General features: G+C 35.4%; 1 protein-coding gene across 2 annotated transcripts in view; it reads left to right on the top strand.

The window, feature by feature from the left end:
* The window catches only part of si:zfos-2326c3.2 (misshapen-like kinase 1), a 108,506-nt gene extending 94,565 nt beyond the window's left edge, over positions 1-13,941 (top strand). For both annotated transcript variants that reach the window (XM_056472875.1, XM_056472874.1), the window contains exons 29-32: positions 1,381-1,530; positions 8,487-8,646; positions 11,316-11,455; positions 11,739-13,941. In XM_056472875.1, the coding sequence (XP_056328850.1) occupies positions 1,381-1,530; positions 8,487-8,646; positions 11,316-11,455; positions 11,739-11,822 (534 nt within the window). In that variant the 3' untranslated portion in view covers positions 11,823-13,941. The remainder of the gene's footprint in view (positions 1-1,380; positions 1,531-8,486; positions 8,647-11,315; positions 11,456-11,738) is intronic.
* Positions 13,942-21,309: the final 7,368 nt, after the last annotated feature.

The raw sequence follows: 21,309 nt of genomic DNA, 5'->3' as shown, positions 1-21,309 counted from the left end.
AAAACTCTTTATTAATCTGCCCAATAATCATATTTTGTGGGAAAAGGACAAATTATTTGGGGATTTACTGCCTCTAATGTTTATTTCATCTGGATGTTGTAGTGAAATATAATGTATAAGTACATTTTTGCAGTTTCACAATGATTGATTCTGGGTTGAAAAATATAACCTTAATTAGGTTTCTGAGATACCTAGTACTTTATTTCTAGTGCTTCTAAGGGATGCAATTAGGGTTTTAACAATCCAACTTTATATTTTAGAATCAACTTCTGTTTACATTTACAGATTCTTTCATTTGAAAAAGAATAGGATCGCATAAAGATAGATAATGCTACCGGGGTGTTTTTAGAAATGGGTCATTTTTGAGTACGTGTCCTACTTCACGGTTGTCCTTAGAGACTTACTCTAGTTCTGACATGATCTTCTACCATTTGTATTTATAACACTTTTATGGAAACAAATGTAAATAAAAAAACATTACTAATTACAATTTTACTTGTATCAGCTGGATTCTTTTGGAAGTTTGGTGTCAAACTGTTTGGGCTTTTTTTTAAGTGCTGAGAAATTTATTAGAATATCGACATGACAACAAACATCTCAATTTGCAGTTCTGTTCACACATCACAAATTAACTGTGCATTTCTAAAAAATGTTTTAAGTTGGGTTACAAAATGAGGCTTGTTTTGTGAGGATTCACAAAAATAGTAACAAACTTGTGTTAGATCTGAAATTAAACCATACAATTGAAGGTTAAATTATTAAACCTAATGTAAAATTATTAATTTTAGTTTCCCTATTTTTCAAATATTAGTGGTGAAAAGATTTTTCAATGCATTTTAAACAGTAATTTGAATATCTCAATTCTTTTGTCTTTGCCATGATGACAGTACATATTAGTACACGTTTGACTAATAGTAATTTGGCTAACACTAGTTATTTTGCAAGATACTAGTATTCAGCTTAAAGTGCAATTTAAAGGCTTTAATTTAACTAGGTTAATTAGGTTAAGCAAGTCACTACACAACAACAGTGCTTTGTTCTGTAGCCAATCAAAAAAACTAAATCTTATAATAATATTAACCTTAAAAACTATTTTAAATAATAAAAATGGCTTTTATTCAAGCCAAACTAGATGAAGAAGAAGAAGAAAGTATAATAGAAAATACTGTATAAAAAATGTCCTTGATCTGCAATAAACAGCACTTCGGAAATATTTGAATAAGAACTACATTTTCAGAAAGGCTAATAATTATGCCTTAGTGTGTTAAAGAAAAAAACACAAGGAGAACAATCAATTAAAACAACTAATGTGTGTAATAATTTTGTGTTCAATTTGTTTATACTCAGCAGATGAGTAACTTGTTCTTTATGTTCGGTCAGTCCTTCAGCTCCCTGCCACAGAAGCCCCTTTCCGTGGACCTGACGGTGGAGAATGGACAGAGGTTAAAGGTCATCTATGGGTCTCACAATGGTTTTCATGCTATTGATGTGGACTCAGGGACTCCTTTTGATCTGTACCTGCCCAGTCATGTGAGTAACCCATGTAAAACCTTAAAGGTGCTATTAAGTGCATTGATTTAATATGTTAAATCAGGTACACAAGCTCAGAGGGAGTCCACATATAATTAGAAGGGCCACAAATGACAATTGTCATAATAAGACTTTATCAAAGATAATTTCAGCAGTTTTACTGACTTTTTCTCAATTTTATTTTATTATTTTGCATAAATCTGTTAATCAACCTCATTCCTGATCAAAACTACTAAATGTTTTTAAAAATGACAGGATTTTAACTTTTTAATTGTCAAGTACACAAATTATGTCACTGATTTGATGAAAAAAAAAACACAAAATTACGTATTTTCAATATGAAAAGTAATTGTGGACTGGATTTATTTACCTTTTATTACAGTCTTGGACATGTGAAAGATTAGTAACAACATTGTCTGCATTATTAGATTTCAGTTTTTCTCCCTAATTTACTGTTGGTGGCTGCTTTTGCCACATTGACTTCCATTATATCCACATTTCATGGGGCATGAATACACTTAGTATTTTAGTTTTTATTTACTCCATGTAGTTCTGAGAGCTGAGATGCATATTTTGATTTTCTCAGACACATCAAGGTAAGTGCACAAAGGTCACTCTCACACAGACTTTAATTTGCTGTTATACTCCATATAAAATACAGAAATTAAGCTTTTTTTGCACAGGCCTATCTAAAGGGTTAATGGTGCCAATGGTCGATCAACAGTAAAAATTTCTAATTTGACCTCTTTCCAACATGGGAAAACCACCAACAATCAAAAATGCATGATTATATGATGTCATAGTTTTGCAATTAAAAACATGTGGTTATGGAAGCAAATTAGGCAGAAAAAAATGAAAATGAATCAAAAACAATGCATCACAGGCAATGTTGTTTCACATGTCCAAGACTTTGATAAATTGTTAAAACATCCCGTTCACGATTACTTTTTATATTGTAAACACATTATTTTGTGTGTTTTTCACCAAATCAGTGACATCATTTATGAATTTGGCAATTAAAGAGTTAAAATCTTGTCTTTTTTTAACAATTTAGTAGTTTTGATCAGGACTGAGGTTAATTAACAGATTTATGCAAAAAAATTGGAAAAAAAAGTATCTGATGCATTTTTACAGCAGTTTTCATCCCAAGCATAGCACATGGGTGGTGAATTTGCACAGTGTACCGTTGAGTTCTTCAAAATTTTAAAGCATTTTCTCAAAATATGTGTCAAAGTAAGATTTGTCACCAAAAATAAAACAAGCTGAAACAAAAAACGTTATGGCCAAATTAAGACTTAAAATCGCCCCAGAGTGGATGAAAACATCCCCAACAGTACATAAGGGTTAAAAAGCCAACCCTACAAAGAGTATGTTGTTTCTGTTTTGAGATCTATTTCTATTTGTCACCCAGAACAAAGTAGGCAGAACCCTATAAAATTGGATAGATTGGGGATGGGAATGAATCAGTTGTGTTATGTGCTTTTTTGCAAATTTGCTAATATAAAATTATACTCTACATTTGGTCTTAAATTTCATCCAGTGTGGTATTAAAAAGCCTTAAATATAACTCTTAGAAACCTGTAGATACCCTGCAAAATGGTCAATCAAAATGATTTAGATGTTTGTGATGAAATGTGACATAAGCATACAGTATACTGTGAGATCCATCTTTCAATTAAAAATTCTGTTTTCTTTCCATGCAAACGTTAAAATTTAGTCCTTGTGTAAAAAATATGCACAGCTACATAACATAATGTGAGATAAACGATGATATAGAGCTGCATTTCACTCCGTTCCTGACGTCTCCACACACCCACACAGCAGTGTATCCTTTCCAGAGAGGAAGAGTGATGACTGTAATGTTCACCCACGGTTGTGCCGCTGCCTCCTACTGCCAGCCTACAATCCAGCGTGCTGTCCCACATACTCGAAGACCAGTTCACCCTCGCATGTGCATGCGTGCGTGCGTGCGTGCGTGCGTGTGTGTGTGTCTCTGTGTGTGTGTGTGTGTGTGTGTGTGTGTGTGTGTGTGTGTGTGTGTGTGTGTGTGTGTGTCTGTGTGTCTGTGTGCGTGTGTGTGCGTGCGCTAGTTTCTCCAAACATCCCTCATCCAAAAATACCTCTGCAACCTTCTCTACGGTCCCAAAGCAAAAGCCCATTGAGATGACCTGTTATCTGACAGCTTTTTTTCCCCTAATAACAGGCTGTAGATAAAATTAGAATGAACTAGTGGTATGAAACCGAACTGGAGGCTGGGTGCCACTAGATCATGTAGCTTTCCATAAGAACGTCTTCTCATCCATTCCCTCCCATTCTATTGCTCATGCTTACTCTAACTCTTGTTCATTCTTTCACATTCTCACTCACACTCGCTTTTTTTTTCTTTCTTCCTTGTCGTTGCATTTCACTTGCTCACAAGTGTCAAGGAAACTCTTTCAGCGCTCAAGCTGCTCTTTGCGTGGTGTAAATCTTCCTCTCCCTCTTGGAAACGCAATCTTTCTTGTTTGTGGTGGCGTTTTCGCGTGGCTGGTGCTCATGAGAATCCCGCGGCAGAGGATTAAGATCGCTCTGCGGCTTTGGATGCCCGTGTTGATGCTCAGGATTGTGGTGGCTCTACAGAGGGATGGCAGCACAGGGTGTGTGAATGTATTTTTGAGTCAGGCAAGTACTGTGGAAGGAGTGGGTTTGTGTTCATGACACGCATGTAAATACAATGATTGAGAATATCTATTATATTTTTTTTTATGTGATGAGCTTGCTTGTAAGAAGTGGGTAAAAAAAAAGTTCTTATTTACTAAGACAAAAGGTATGGTATGACTTTTGAAATGATTCAGAAGTGTTGGAATTTAACATGGTAAGTCGATTGACATCATTTTAGTTTGTGATAATGAATGAATATTCATAATGTCAAATGCAATACAGTCAGGGCTTTACATTAACACCCGCCAAATGCGGGTAGATTTTAGCTGTGGCGGGTTAGACAGCCACCGCCACTAGCCCCTTTGGCTAGTTGAAAATCATTTTTAAATTGTAGTTTTCTTAAAAGCAGGGTTTGACAAGAAGGATGGCCCAATGGGTGCAAATGCGATCATATAATCGAGAAGCAGACTGACTGACAAAAATAACTGTGTTCGCTCAAGCAAAAGTAAACAAGTGAATACCGATTGAGAGGATGATCACTCGTGCTAACAGCTGACGTTTAAAACACGTGCATGCTCGCTCCCGTGCCTAGAAACGCAACTGGTGTGATCGGTTCTCTTTCAAATAGACTAAACAAAAAGTTATGGTCATGCACCCACAGTTTTGTTGTTTTCAGGAGCTGCAGAGTTGTCTTTTTGTATGCAGCACCGGTTGCTTTCACTGTAACCATTATTATTATTAATAATATTATTATACAGATTATTAATAGGCCTAACATTAATTGTGTGCGTGTGATCTTCCTTTCATTATCACTCACGGTATGTTTGTCACCTGCTTTCTTTTGCTTACAGTTATTTTTTGTTAATATGGTTTAATTATCATTTTTTACAATAACATTGCTATAATGGAACATTTAACTTTCCATTTATGTGTAGTTAACTGGTGATCTGGGACCTTTAGCCAGGACAGATTACTGTGCATATTTTTTATACATGACAATAATTACTATTTAATGTCAATTGTTTTTTTTTTTTTTAAAGAAATGTTTTGTTCGTTAAAAAAGTATAGTATACAGCTATATTTTGCTTGTTTTGACACATTATTTAAAATTTGTGGCTAAGAAATAATTATTTATTTATTTTTAGTGTGGTTAGAGATCATTTTGGTAAATCCTTAATTTTGAGCTCTGAAAAGTCATGTGAAATAAAAACTAATTAGAATATAACACTATGAAACCATAACCCATTTGCTCATGTTCATTGAGCAAGCTCATACACGACACACAATAAGTGAAATGAATGAGGAGGCTTGTGGACATAACACAAAATCTAAATCAAGTAATTCTAGCATGTCAAAGTCATATTTAAGCAAATAAAATATATTTTCCCAACAACAAAATTGTGGGTAGTGAAAATGGTGAGTGGCTAGTAATGTTGGAAAGCCACTAGCCACAGTGGCTGGTGATCAAAAAAGTTAATGTCAAGCCCTGTTTACAGTTAACAAGTAGGGCAGACTTCTGTAGGTCAGCTCTTAGTATATTAAATAAATCTGTAATACTAATATGTATTGTATTGTATTTAACTTGAATGATGTTTTAATTCCTCTGGTTTGTTATTGTCACCTTGCAGATAATGATCTGGGTTAAACAAATAAATTATTTTCTGTATCTAGCGACCTGAAGAGAAATGATTGTGGCTTAGGGTGGACAGTAACTCCAATAAAACCTCTCTAAAAAGCAGCTTAATAATTGCCTGCATAATCTTGTTGATAGTGGGTAAAATAAGTATTGCATGATTTTCCTAGTAACATTTCTAAAGGAGTTGTTGATATGAAATTGACCAAGGTTTTGGCAAAAACCTAAACGATCCAAACAAATAAATAAAACAAAAACAAATAAAACAAAACCTTAGTATGATATTGTTGAAAAAAACTGAATTTAGCAACACCCTGGCAACCAACACTGTTGTATTGTGACTGTCTACACTGCAAATTCATTCAGTCATTCATTTTCTTTTCGGCTTAGTCCCTTTATTAATCAGGGGTTGCCACAGCGGAATGAACTGCCAACTTATCCAGCATATGTTTTACACAGTGGATGCCCTTCCAGCTGCAACCCATCTCTGGGAAACACTCATACACACACATGCACTACGAACAATTTAGCTCACCCAATCCACCTATAGTGCATGTCTTTGGACTTTTGGGGGAAATCGGACCCACGCAAATACGGAAAGAACATGCAAACTCCATGCAGAAATGCCAACTGACCCAGACCGAGGCTTGAACCAGCGACCTTCTTGTTGTGATGCGACAGCGCTACCCACTGTGCCACCGCGCTGCCTACACGGCAAATTGTTGTCATCAAAAAAATGACCTGAAGAGTATTGGAGGATTTGTGAAGCATGAAACCAAGACAAAGCAGAAGACCACTGAAGGTGGTGAGTAGCCAATCACAGAGACGGAAAACCAAGGTGGTGCTAGTGGAGATGAAGAGCAACATGGTGGAGACAGTAGGGATGGAAACCCTGCTGAAACAGAGAAAATTATGGGATAAAGAAACCATTGACCTCCAGGGCCAGAATTCAGGCAGCATACCTTAACACGTTTGGTGCAGTTGAAGCAGACATTACCACCTCTTTGTCAGACGAAGAAGTGAGCAGGGCCCGAACACAAAATGGAGACAGTCATCATCGGAAACACTGAGTAAAATGGAATATTGTAATTGAGGACCTTTATAACTACTGGACTTTTGCCCTGAATTGACCTTGAATTGGACTAGATACTATCGTATTTACAGTGCATCCGGAAATTATTCATAGCGCTTCACTTTTTTCACATTTTTTTATGTTACAGTCTTATTCCAAAATAGATTAATAAAGTATTCACAGCCTTTGCTCAATACTTTGTTGATGCACCTTTGGCAGCAATTACAGCCTCAAGACTTTGTGAATATGATGCCACAAGCTTGGCACACCTGTCTTTGGGATTTTTTGCCCATTCCACTTTGCAGTACCTCTCAAGCTCTATCAGGTTGGATGGGAAGCGACGGTGTACAGCCTTTTTCAGATCCATCCAGAGATATTCAATAGGATTTAGGTCTGGGCTCTGGCTGGGCCACTCAAGGACATTCACTGAGTTGTTGTGAAGCCACTCCATTGATATTTTGGCCGTGTGCTTTGGGTCATTGTCCTGCTGGAAGATGAACAGTCTCTAAAATAAAATCTGACAAGTGTCTTTCACATATATTCGGAATAAGCATGTGGAAGTAATATGAAACATTCACATCTTTTGTGAATATATCTCTATCGGCTGCATAGAGAGACATTGCACATGCTGCTGAAGAAGCAGTTTGACTGATAAATATGAATTTGTAGGGGTGAAATTGTTAGTGGTGCCAAACAGCATTTCCTATTGTTTACATCCTTGTTCACGTCCTCTCTACAACATGCCATTAACACTAGAAACTGTGCATGTAATTGATTAATTTGAACAAATAAATATACTTACAGGTTGTGGCTCACAATCCACTGCTTCATCTATTGGAGGAGTTTTAGCTGAATCCAGCACTGAACTGGGAGAGATTCTGGAAGTTGTTCTTTGTCAAATACTAGATATATTTTTTTATGCACTTCTCTCTTTGTGTCGTGTCCTTTGGAAGCCGAGTACAGAAACAGAAGAAGCTGTGTGGAAATAGCAGCGTTTTGACTACATTTAAGCTCTCTCTGCTACATTACAGCATTACAGGCCTCTGGCTATGCCCTTTTGCTGCACGGGGTGTATGTGCGTAACCTGAAGCGTTTGTGATCTCATTAGCTCGAATGTATTTTTTTGTAGTGCCCAAACTTCATTCGCTGTAGGCTTTGCTAAGCTAACGCTGTAAAACCCAATGTCTCCCTTTGCATTGAACTTTACATTCAAAGATGTTGTTTATGTTCACACAGCTACATTACACATCAACTACAGTTTAAAATATGATATCGTAGTGGACCACCACTTTAATATTTTAGCCTAATATAACAGTTTTTTTTATGACAGTAAACTTCAGACAAGTGTTTGTTCTTCCAATTCACACTCTTTACTTTTCCATTTTTGCCTTATCTGCTCCTCTCTTTAACAAAAAAACTAATGAAACATTATTTTAATATACTACTCTGATGGATTTGTATCATTAAAACTGCTAAAATCGTGCTGCTGATGTTCAATTTCTCAAACAATTAATAAAGTACTAGAAATGCTGACATTGGCTGGTGGTTCATTTGCATTTATGAAGCCAGTTTCTGTTGTTGTCTTTATAACACAGTTTCTGTGTGTTTCAGATTCAAGGTTTGATTCGGCCTCATGCCATCATCATCCTCCCCAGCAGCAGTGGGATGGAGCTGTTGCTGTGTTACGAGGACGAGGGCGTCTATATTGACACCTATGGCCGCATCACCAAGGAGACGGTGCTGCAGTGGGGGGAGATGCCCGCCTCTGTTGGTGAGTTTCAGCTCTTCCACTGCACAGCTGCAACATCTATTAGTAAGAAAAAGCAGGACAGCTTCAACTTGTAAATAATGTAGGCGATAAGCGTACAGTCGCGATCTATAGTTATTCCAATTTATTTACATACTTAAAAATGCAATCTTGACGGAAACTATAATGCATCTCTTCAGGTGCAGTTGAAGAGTTCAGAGGCAAAAGCCGCTAAACGCCACTTCCGCCAAAAATGAGCTAATGACACTGAGCGAATGCTTTAGGCACATAGTACATGTTCAACAAATCATTTTGCTTCAAATCATCTAAATCCCAGCGTCAGCGCATTCAGAAATAACAGTTTGTTGGCAAAAACCTCCAAACGCCACTTGCCTTTGGCAGCAAAAGCCGCAATGTCCTGAAATCTAATCTGAAGGTGCAAATCGAATCATATGTTTTCAATGTAACAGCGTGCTGATACGCCGGCTTTTATAAGGAGAGGCTTCCGATTTAGATTTTAAAAGACAGAGTTTAAGGAATTGGATGAGCCTGCCCGACTGTCAGTGAATGGCATATGAATACGTCCCATACCTCAAAACTCTGTACATTAGAAGAAAAAGAAAACACACTGTACAGTCGAAAGTGTAAGTTGAATCCAATGTTTTTTTGCACAGTGACGCTACTTTAAATAAGTTCAATTTACTATACACTAAACGGAACCTCCATTTCCAAGTTAAAATGCCATGCGGTGCAGTATTTGATGCTGGCAAAATGTTGTATTTATTAATTTGTTTTTTTGTTTATTTCAACAAATACAGTTGGGATAATAACTACCATTGCGAGACTTCAATATTCGCCTCGTCAGGAGCATCTTCACTTTCTCCTGCATTCACAGATGTGTTTGTGTTGAATGGTTAAAATGATATGGCAGTGGACCTGCACTGTCATCAATCAGATAATGTGACTGAGGGGAATCTGGTGGAGAGAAATCCTTCACCCAGCTCTCAGATCCGCTGTAAACACTGCTCTCCGAATCACTGTTCATGTCCTCTGCATCTGTGTTTGGGTTGCCAGTGTGCAAATTAGCTTTTTTATGCACGTGATGAAACTCCCTTTTTCATGCAAACCCTTACTACCACCGTAACAAAGCTGGACCCACTTTCATGATTTATTTTATTTTATTTATTTTTTTCAAACTATAAAACACCCTGCTGAGACAGAAGGGTTTCATGGCCCTTTAAAGGAAAAACTTTAAGGTCCAATTTTTGTACCCCTTCCCCTTGGCCCTTAAAACCGAGTGCGAAGGGGAAGAGCTTCAAAATTTACCCCTAAGAATTGGGACAGCACTACAGCACCTGCACACATCATCATATGCCATCGCAATAACTTGCTTCATATGAGATTAGACGCGACTGCTGTAGTTATTCTGGTTGCTTTATTTATTAATATTTATCTTCAGGAAATCACTGAAGGCAACAATATTATGTTATCATAATGATCTAATGTGACAATAAGATTATAATGCTGTGCATTTAACACAGTGGCCATATTTATCTATGGAAACACACCAAAAACAGCACTAACATCATAGCAGACACTGTAAAAAGCTAATTCCCAGCCACTAGACTTTTCTGACAGGGTATTCGAGTGTCATCGAGTGTCAGTGTTGTGGGACTGCTGTACAGGAGTTATGATTATGGATTATAGATCGCGAAATTTAGCGGTTTTTATTTTAGCATTTTTTTTTTAAAGCATTAAGGTAAAACACGAACGCCGTTATGAATGTAATGAAACATGTGTTTGTTTGTTGTAAAAATTCGTAATAATGACAAAAAATACTAATTTGTGGATCTCCTTACTTCCGGGTGTAACTATCTGCCGTTGTGGCTGGTGTATTCTGGGAAATTTTCTTACCCCTTGGTTTCGAGTGTGGTCCAAAAAAATCTTTGTTTGAAGGGGTATTCACCCCTTCCCCTTAACCTTATGCCTTTAAGCTAAAGAGAATTGGGACACCCCTACCCCTTCACGGGAACGTGCAAAACGAGGGGTAAGGGGAAGGGCTATGAGGCAGAATTGGGGTTGAGCCTTAATGTGCATTCTTCAAAAGTATTAGACCTTAATCAAAAGTAAACTGTTTTAGATTTTTATCTTATTATTTAATATATTATTTACTGCTGTTTATGTCTTTTTATTTTATATAAAACAGCCCAAACAGGGAAATTAAAGGAGTGCAAAATCCAACTTTTTAGATTTAAAGCCACTAATATAAGGCTATATTCTTAACAAATGGCAAGCAGAATAAGATTAGTGCTCAGAAAATAAACTTTGAAATCCAGACAGAAATAGGAACTCTTAAGTCAAGAAATGATGGGATTGTTCACAGAAGATGTCGTATCAGACAAACAAGACTCACATGGACATTTACTCAAAGGAAAAGAACCCCCAAAATGTCAGTATTGCAACAGTAACCAAACGGTTAATCAAATACATGTGGAATGCCCTATGTTTAATGTTTTCAAACGATTTTTATCTGGAGAGACTTTTAATGAAATATTTTTTAAATGTGAATCCTTCCAAAATTGTAGTCAGCTCCACTTACTGAATAGAATATTTGTGCTTAAGTTAGAGTTTATCATTCGTGACTCCAGGTGAACTAATGTTGTTTTCTATATGTTTGATCTGTTTTATTGTAGCTTACCTTCAGGCAAATCAGGTGATGGGATGGGGAGAGAAAGCCATTGAACTGAGATCTGCCAAGACTGGGAGTCTGGAGGGAGTCTTCATGCACAAAAAGGCTCAGAAGCTCAAGTTCCTGTGTGAAAGAAATGATAAAGTAAGAATATGTTTCTAAATGTAACATCACATTGAAAAATACAAAAGAAATCTCACCAAAAAAATTGTCCCAGAACAAAGATCAAATTTTAAAGTGTTCCATTGTACTTTTTTGAATATGCAGTGTCACGTGGATGTTTACATATGTATATAATTTTTTATAAGCTTAAGGTGGATATGATCTGTGAGATTGAGAGTTAAAGAGGTTGTTTATGCATTAGAAGTAGTTGAAAGCTTAAAGTATGACATAAAAAACTGACCACACTGAACGTGTTTCTCTGCAGGTGTTTTTTGCTTCTGTCCAGTCTGGAGGCAGCAGTCAGATCTACTTCATGACATTAGGACAGAACTCCCTCTTCAGCTGGTGATCTGTGCCTTTCATTACTCACTAAAGACTGTGTATCACATCCCTGCAAATAGGGTTGAACATGTAAACATTTTCATGGAAAGATACATATGTATACACATATAATATGATTAATACCTGTAAAATACGTGATTTATTCTGTCTGACAGTGTCAGCATGTGTTGTCTTGTTCTGCGCTTTAAAATCCAAAACAAGGACTTTGTTTTGGGAATAATTTGATTACTTTATTTCTGTTCATTTCAAATGTTAAATGAAAAACTTGATTTTTTTTGTAGTCCTAATACTTAATTATTTTATTCTATAATAATAATAATAACCATGGCTGGTACACGGTTTGGTGTAAAACCGATACTGAGAGCTAGTAAATGAATGACTAACTGTTGTACTATTATACAGTCCAATATTGTAGCATGTTGTTCTGGAGGAGAAATGGCAATATGAAGAAATGAAATGATACAATAACTCTGCACTTTCACCTTGACGTTTAGGGACTTTTCAGGTAAATCAATTGAATAGTAAGTTACTTTATTTTCTTTCTTTATTATAGCCTTAGACATGCTAAACATAACTATACAACAAACATAAACATTAATAAACGTTTTTTTAACCCATTGGTTACAAGTCTTTTGCATGCAGACTTAACATTATAGAAGTCTGAATATCATTAATTTCTATAATCTGCTGGTTTTTGTTTTAAATCTTATCAGCACAATCAAGAAAATCGAACCTGAGAACGTATAGCCATTCATTTTTACATGTTTTATAGATGACCGTTTTAGTTTAGATTCTGTCACAGAAGATTAGATTTCTGGCACAGTTTAGTCGTGCTGTTCACACAAAATTAGACACTTAAATATTTAGAGTTTCTTCGCTTCATTGAAATGTAAAATAAACTTCACAACTGATGCGAAATGCTCCAGTTTGTTGCAAAATGGCTGAGATGGGTTTTGTTGAGAGAGCAGCTGTGCTTTATGTGTTATGGAAGGCTGAAAACAGCATGGACTCGTTGAAATCCAGCTGTGCCTGGATACGGCCGCTACCAGATCTGGCTCCTTATGGCTAACATGGTAAACATTTTTACCAGTGTTCAGTTTTTCCAACTCGAGCGATTCACATGTTAATTAGCCGTGTCGTGCACGAATCGCATCATTTGTGTCGCCTTATTCATGTGAATCTCGCCACAGGATGTCTGTTGCGTGTTTATATTGACTTAAACGGTATTGCACACTGAATCAGAAATTTTCGTCCATATTTTGTCACATGTCAAAAAATAAATTCGACCTCGCTGTGTGGTTTTGACACACTGCTTCTGAAACTTTCCTCCGTCACAAAATTTTTTTATTATGTTGAATAATGTAAGCGTTTTGAGAGGATTTTTACCAATTCAGGGTCCTCTTGCCAGCGAAAGGCGAAATCCAAAATGCTGTCGGAGAAACTGACTTTGGACACAAAAAGCTTTGGTGTGTGTGTGTATCTGTCTGTGTTAAGGCTGATTTATACTTCTGCGTCGAGTGATCGGTGTGACCCATGGTGCCTGCCTTGCAGAAGTATAAATGCACGGCTATGTGTGTGCTGTTTGTGTTGCTCTGCAATAACAATTCCAAAATGCAAGCTGGCTGTAGGTTTTACATTCCTCTGTGTCGAGTTTATTTGCAGGTGTTTTGTTTTTTTCTGAAGGCTTCCTCAATGTACAAGTAGCTCAAACTCCCTCATTCAGAGGCGGGAACCGGCGACCACTATGCGATCTATGCGAAGGCTGCACCGGAGCATACGCGTGCGCTTGACCCAGAAGTATAAATCAGCCTAAAGTATGGGATAGACCCAATATTTTTTCTTTCGCATTAGACTCTTTGAGCAAAGGTTTGTGTGTGTGTGATGAATTTTTCGGATTTGAATAGAAAAAAAACACAATCAAAAATTTCGGACTTCAGTGTGCAAAGATATTAAGGCTTCATCCACATCTGGTGTGAACGCACCATTAGTTCCACAAGGTACATTTGAGCTCAAGTTCATAAACATACCCATAATAATTATAATAACGTATTGGTACAGTTAAATGCAAAATTATTAGCCCTCGTGTGACATTTTAATTACTTTTAAAATATTCTCCAAGTGATGTTTAACAGAGTATTTATACTATTATATTTGTCTTCTGTACAAAGTTTTATTTATTGTTGCTTGGATATATATATATATATTTTTTTATATGTTGTCCAGTGACTTGCCTAATTAACCTAGCTTGCTTAGTTAAAGGTGCAGTAGGTGATCTGTCAGAATGCTAGCATTAGCATAATAGCTTAGAAATTTTACGACCCTCCCCTGCTGTCCAAAGCCACGCCTCCTTAAGTCATGAACGTGCACTTATAAGATAAAACACTAGATCATGTCATTCACCAGTTAGAAAACTCAATGGAGACACGCGCTTTATCAAGCGTAGTTGTTGAAAGACCATTGAGATTATATTTCCCCAAAACTGTCACATGCTGTCACTGTTCAAAAATGAATGAATATAAATCAAACTTCACCTCAGTAAACCTGGTTAGGTGGAAGAGCACATTTATTTATGTTTTGTTATTAAACTAAATAAAAATTAGATCAGGGGTCTGTTCTTCGTACCTCGCTTAAATGATCTAAGATGATTTGGCAGATCCTGGATCTTGATAACTGATCTCTGGCTAATTTGGTTCTTCAAACAAGTTCACGAATCAGAAAAAATATGTGGGGATAAACTCATCTGAGATTGCTGAGTGTGTTGTGAAGGACAGATCTATCGATCCTCGAAATCATGATCAGCAATGCAACGATTGGCTGACGGCACAGCAGCGTAATGACATCATCTGATTAATATTCAATTATCCATGAATTACATAAAATTCATAGGAAACGGTTTGTTAAATATGATGCGCAATAACTTTTCAACTTTGTTGTGGGCTACAGGCTTTACACTTTCATGTGTCAAGAGGATTTATCAATTTATTCAGTTTTACAGTTTACAGCGGATTTTCTTTATTATAGTAGCCGGTTTCCTAATCAGTGTAAAGATTAACCGGATCTTTTAATTAATTTTGCATCACAGAAGCATTTTGATGTTGGTAAAGTCATCTGCAACTTTTGTAAAGCATCAAATCACCGTCATATTAGCTGTTAAAACGTGCATGACTGCACAAATTATTATTTCTTAAAAAAAAAAAAAAAAGTTGAATATTGTGCATGTCTATTATCATACACAAGTACTAAAGCGATTGTATGCGTTTGTATCAAAGAAGTCCATATCAATACATTTTCTCTTTGAACCACCACCAGGTGACATTGTACTTTTATTTCAGAGTGCAGATTGCATAAGTTTTATTAATATATATTTTTAAACTTAGTTAAAAAATTATATTTACTATTTTCCCAAATGTATATAACTGCTATTGTAAGAAAATATCAGAATTCGGTACATGCTTTCAGTATTATCTTTGCTTGAACTGACTCGATCTAATCCTGTTTATATGAAATGAACCTGCTCCTGAGCAGGTTTGAGCAACCAGGACTGTTGCCATGACAACAACTCTCGGATCAGTTTTGAAGAACGAAACGATCCAGGATCATGTCAAATCTTCAATAACCAAATCCAGCTAATTGAGTAATCCACGTACGAAGAACAGACACCAGGAAAAAAAGGAGTGCTAAAAACAGAAATACTCTGTCTCCTTTTTACATTACACTTACGTTAAGTTACCAAGACAACGAGTGACAACTAAACAAATGCTTAGGTCTATTTAACCGAATATATTATCAATGCTGTAAAAGGTACTTAATGAACTTGAAAATAGCCAATATTTTGCTGGACATTTTCAGTGGCTGAACAACACTTCCGTGCATACAAACCCATTCATAAACAACAACACAATCTACATAAGCTTTGCGTGGCTAAAATAGTTTTAAAACATACCTGTCTAAAAGAAATACTTCAGCCGTGGTGTGGTTCAGATTGTTGTTTTGAACTGCATAATGTCATAGCCCTCCAGCGTGCAAAAGTAATTTCGATAATAATTCAGAATTTAGAAAAGTTTTAATTCTGCATTTTTGGCAAAAGCCCTTTCAGAAACAATCTTTCTTTTCATGCATATAAGGCCACGTTGGTCTTTCAGAAAGAAGTTCAGGTTGATGCAAAGTTTGCCTGATCACGTCTCTCTGTCAGTGGTAGATTAATGTGTCACACAAAGAGCATAGAATCACCAAGAGGCGACACTGTTGCTATTTGGGAAACAGCCACTAGATGCCGCTAGCGTCACGAGGTGGCTATTTTGGAATTAAAATTCCAATAGGGAAACAGCACGGATAACTAACTCTAGACAGAACGAATTAAAATATTGAGTTAAATATGAGTTAAAATGAGTAAATCCTCTTTGAAAAGTAACATTTTTAAATTTTAAAACAATATCCCAATGAAAACCGACAATTTCCAAAATGTTGACAAGACTTAAGTTCAATACATCTGATATCGTTTTCACATATAACATAAAAGGTTAACAAAATAACTTAATTACTTTTTTTGTTTGTTTGTTTTACTCAAATTAAGGTGAAGCAAAAATAAGAATACGCAACAAAAACTACATTATCTGGTAGTTTGTATGGCCTCCATGATTTTTAATGACAGCATTAAAAATCATGAATAAAAATATATATAATAATAAAAATTTAAATAAATTGGAGAGAGTAGCTTTTTAAATAAAAACTTAAAAATAAAAAATGAGTCTCTTTTTTTTTTTTAACAGACAACACTGTAAAAAATACTATGTACTATTATAATATAATACTTCAACAAAAAGTGTACTGTTAATCTGTTATCAGAATCACATTTTGAAAGTCATGTTAATTTAATTGAACATGTCAGTATTAATATGTATTATGACAGTGCGTAAACTATTAAATTAATTTAAAATAATTTCACCTAAAAGTGACAGTTTCTAGAAAACAAGTATGGTTAATAAACATTAAGTCTGTAATATAAACTATTAAAAGTGCTGATAATCACAGGTCTATGATTGTAAGTGTTGTATTGTCATCTTAACGGTTGTGTTTCAGCTTTGATGCATTTTTTAAATGAATAAATAAAAAACAAAGCAGCTGCTTGCCATCGCAACGGCAATAAGATCCAATGGACGGCTGATCGCTTTCACTCCAGAATGGCGGAATCGCTGGGCGCTGCTGTTGCTATCGAACGTTCTATCGAGTGTCGCCTCTTGGTGATTCTAAGCTCTTTGCTTCACATGAATGTGTGAGTGACGTATCTCTCTGCTTAAAAAAGGCTACGCAGAAATTCAAATTTCAAAATTTTAATTTGTTGACAGACCGTTTAAGATAACGGAGTTATTTGTCGGTCTGACAATATTTAATTAGATGAACATTTTTTTTGTTTTATTTTATGCTTTATCCAGAATATAAACATACATATAAACACATTTAGATCATTTACTTTAATCATTACTATTGGAATGTGAAGAGACTTTCAACCATCACAACAAAAAGTGTTTCTGAAGACGATCACCTACTGCACCTTTAACCCAGTAAAGTCTTTACATTGCACTTTAAGCTGAATAACCTGAATTTTTCAAAATAACTAATAAAATACTGTGTATTGTGTTTATAGGAAAGACAAAATAAATAAGTTATCATTAAACAGTACTTGCATTTTGCTGTGGGTTTCCTCCGGGTACTCCGGTTTCCCCCACAAGTCCAAAGACATACGCTATTGGTGAATTGGGTAGGCTAATTTGTCTGTAGTGTATGTGTGTGAATGAGAGTGTATGGGTGTTTCCCAGTGATGGGTTGCAGCTGGAAGGGCATCCGCTGCATAAAGCATATGCTGGATAAGTTGGTGGTTCATTCCACTGTGGCGGCTCCAGATTAATAAAGGGACTAAGCAGAAAAAAAAATGAATAAATGAATGAATGAATAAACCGTACTTGGGAAATGTTTGAAAAATAATTAAAGTTTCATAGGAGGGCTAATCATTTTGTCTTCAACTGTATTTAGAAGCCAAATGATGAATTAATTTAATAAGTGTGTCAGTATAGCTCATGCTAATGCTTTTGACGTGTGAAATGGAGCCTTAAAATACAATGCTCATAGTTCTATATCTCAACATGTTCTCCTGTATTTGTTCAGTGTTACAAATCAATTAAGTTCTAAAAACCTGTCATTGCCTGTAGCATGAAAATAATCTTACACACTGAAGCTTGGTTGTGAATGGCAAAAAACAATGGGCACAGAGATTTGAGTGCGTGTAGAGAAGTGTGTCTTGACGCAGGTGATTCTGTTGGTTTCTTAGCTTATATTGAGAAATGTGAATGGAGAACAGAAAAGTACCAGGAAGTAGGAGAAGATTATATGAAAGAGTTTTAAAGAAAGTCGTACTGCTGGAATTAAGAGTTGTGGAAGAGTTATTGTTGTATTCGCATACTCAACACACGTGATTGTAAAGATGCAGAACTTCTGAAGCATTCCTTGGATATCGAATGAAGACACACCGTATTGCTTTCACACAGACTTGTATACTTATGAAGGCAGCTGGTGTAGTTTTGCAGAACATCAGTAAAATGTTAAATATGACCACAAGTAAATGAGCATTAAAGGTGTAGTTGACCTAAAATTGAAAATTCTGTAATTTACTCACTCTCAAGTGGTTTCTTTGACTTTCTTTTTTTTTTCTGTTGAACACAAGAGAAGATATTTTGAAGAATGCTGGAAACCTGTAACCATTGCGTTCCATGGTAAATGTTTTTCCTACCTTGGAAATCACTGGTTACAAGTTTATAACATTCTTCAAAGTAACTTATAGTGATGTTTAACAGAAGAAAGAAACTCATTAAAGTTTGGAACCAAGTGAGGCTGAGTAAATATAGTGAGTAAATTTCCATATTTGCGTGAGCTATCCCTTTAAAGGCATGTAGAGTATGTCAAACAAGATGTTGTGGCTGTAGATCTTGTGAAGGATGCACTGATTTCAGGAATAGTATATAAATGTTCATTAAGCTTCAACAGATGATTTTCCATTAGATGAATTGTGTTTCAAATAATTAAGTACTGATTCATTATCTTTCTGCTTGTTTTTTTTTTTTTTTTTTTTTTTTTTGCAATATTAGGAATATAATGCAGTAAAAAGCAGCTTGTGCAGATTTTTCAGTTCAATCACATGATTTCTTTAGATACAGTTGAAGACCGAATTAGTAAACCCCTTTGAATTTTTGAAATGGTGCTTAACAGAGCAAGAAAATTTTCACAGTATGTCTGATAATATTTTTTCTTCTGGAGAAAGTCTTATTTGTTTTATTTCAGCTAGAATAAAATCAGTTTTTTTTTTTTTTTTTTTTTTTTACATTTTAAGGTCAAAATTATTAGCCCCTTTAATTAGCTATTATTAGCTATGTTGTTTTCGACTGTCTAAAGATCAAACCATCATTATACAGTAACTTGCCTAATTACCCTAACCTGCCTAGTTAACCTAATTAACCTAAGTCTTTCAATGTAACTTTAAGCTGTATAGAAGAGTCTGGAAAATTATCTAGTCAAATATTATTTACTTTCATCATGGCAAAGATAAAATAAATCAGTTATTAAAAATGAGTTATTAAAACTATTATGTTTAGAAATGTGTTAAAAAAATCTTCTCTCCGTTAAACAGAAATTGGGGAAAAAAAAACAGGGGGGTTAATAATTCAGGAGGTTTAATAAATCTAACTTAAACTGTATATAAATTAGTTTTGCTTTGATTTCTTTTTGTTTTTGATTTCGTTTTGATTTCGTTTTGTTTGTTCTTTCTTTGGCCAAGCAGGACATGTCTATTGAGTATATTCTCAATTGTGCCTTAAAGGGTTAGTAAACCCCAAAAATATTGTTTAACCCTTGAGATCTGTTTGTCTTTGGAACACATATTAAGGGAACACTCTACTTTTTTTGGAAATAGACTGGCTGTACAGGTCACCTAGAGTTAAACAGTTGAGTTTTACTATTTTTAAGTTCATTCAGCCAATCTCTGGGTCTGGCGAGAGCACTTTTAGCTTAGCTTAGCATAAATCACTGAAAGCGATTTGACCATTAGCATCTCACTCAATAATTACAAAGAAAAAAAAGTTTGAATACTTTATACTATGTGATTGCGTAATAGTAAAACTTTAAATAAGACAATTATCTAAAAAAAAAATTTAATTAGTTGAACGAGATGCTAATCATCTAATCTGATTCAATTGTTTATTCTAAGTTAAGCTAAACCTGGAGATTGCCTGAATGAATAAAATAAAATGGTAAAACTTAATCTGTTTAAAGGTCTTATGAAATCAAAATGTAAAAAAATTTAGATGTTAGTATCAGTATTGTTAGCTTTTAAGATATCTATTTGCTAGTGTGCTCAAACAGTGACAAAATCCGCAATTAGAAGATATGAAACCGGTATCATGTAAAGCTTGTAGTTTGTCACTTCCGCCTAAAACTTATCAACGGTTTTATTCACGTCACCTCATAATTCAGTTTATCATCAAATCATAACCAATCAAACGCTCTCAAGTGTCTGACACGTCCCGCCCCTTCAAGACACTTTTTATTTGATGTGTTTGAGCTCTCACTGGCAAATTGGTGGTAAAACAAAACACTATCGGCTGTCTTTTTTTTTTTAAAGCGGAGAGGCTACTCTATGTCATACCCTCTCTTCATGTTTGGGTTGAGATTACATTACATTAAACATCGAATAAAAAAATGCATATTTCCAAGCAGTTTATGGGACCTTTAACTCTTGGGGACTTGTAAAATTTGCCTATTTCCAAAAAAAAAAAAGAAAAGGAAAAGTGGATCCTTTAAGATATTTTAGATAAAATCACAGAGCTCTCTGATGCTCTATAGACCTATTAGTCCTTAAAAATACCAAAAAAACATCCTGAAAACAGTTCATGTATCTTCAGTTGTTCCAATCAGAATATTATCAAGCTACAAGAATATTTTTGTGCGCGCATTAAACAAAAATCATGACTTTATTCAACAATTTCTTCTCAGTGTCAGCATAGAGTGGGCATTCATGTGCACTGATGTATACTCCAGATGCCCACATACAGTACGTGACTTCCTGTTTTAAAGTTTTCGCATCCGAAATATACGTCAGAAGTGTGATAACACATATAGAGAACATAACTCTACTGAGCGCACCCTATACTGACACTGAGGAGAACAATTCAGAGTGATTAAGACCGTTCTGATATTTTCGGCTGAACTAATCCGGTGTTCGGAATGGCATCTGATATAATCTTAGACTTTATAAATATAAAAATCTTACAATTGGATTCTGATTTACACTTCAATTATACCTCAGTATAGTACCAATTATAGACGGTTTGTTTGTGTCGTGTTGGTCAAACATCAGAAGTCAGTATTATACTTTTTTCACTTAAGGAAATGATAATTTAATTAAAAAGCTTTTTTTTATTGTTATTGTAACCATATAGTTTACCTGT

The sequence above is a fragment of the Danio aesculapii genome, chromosome 14, assembly GCF_903798145.1.
Source record: "Danio aesculapii chromosome 14, fDanAes4.1, whole genome shotgun sequence".
Taxonomy (NCBI): Eukaryota; Metazoa; Chordata; class Actinopteri; order Cypriniformes; family Danionidae; genus Danio; species Danio aesculapii.
This window is presented reverse-complemented; position numbering and strand designations above follow the sequence as displayed.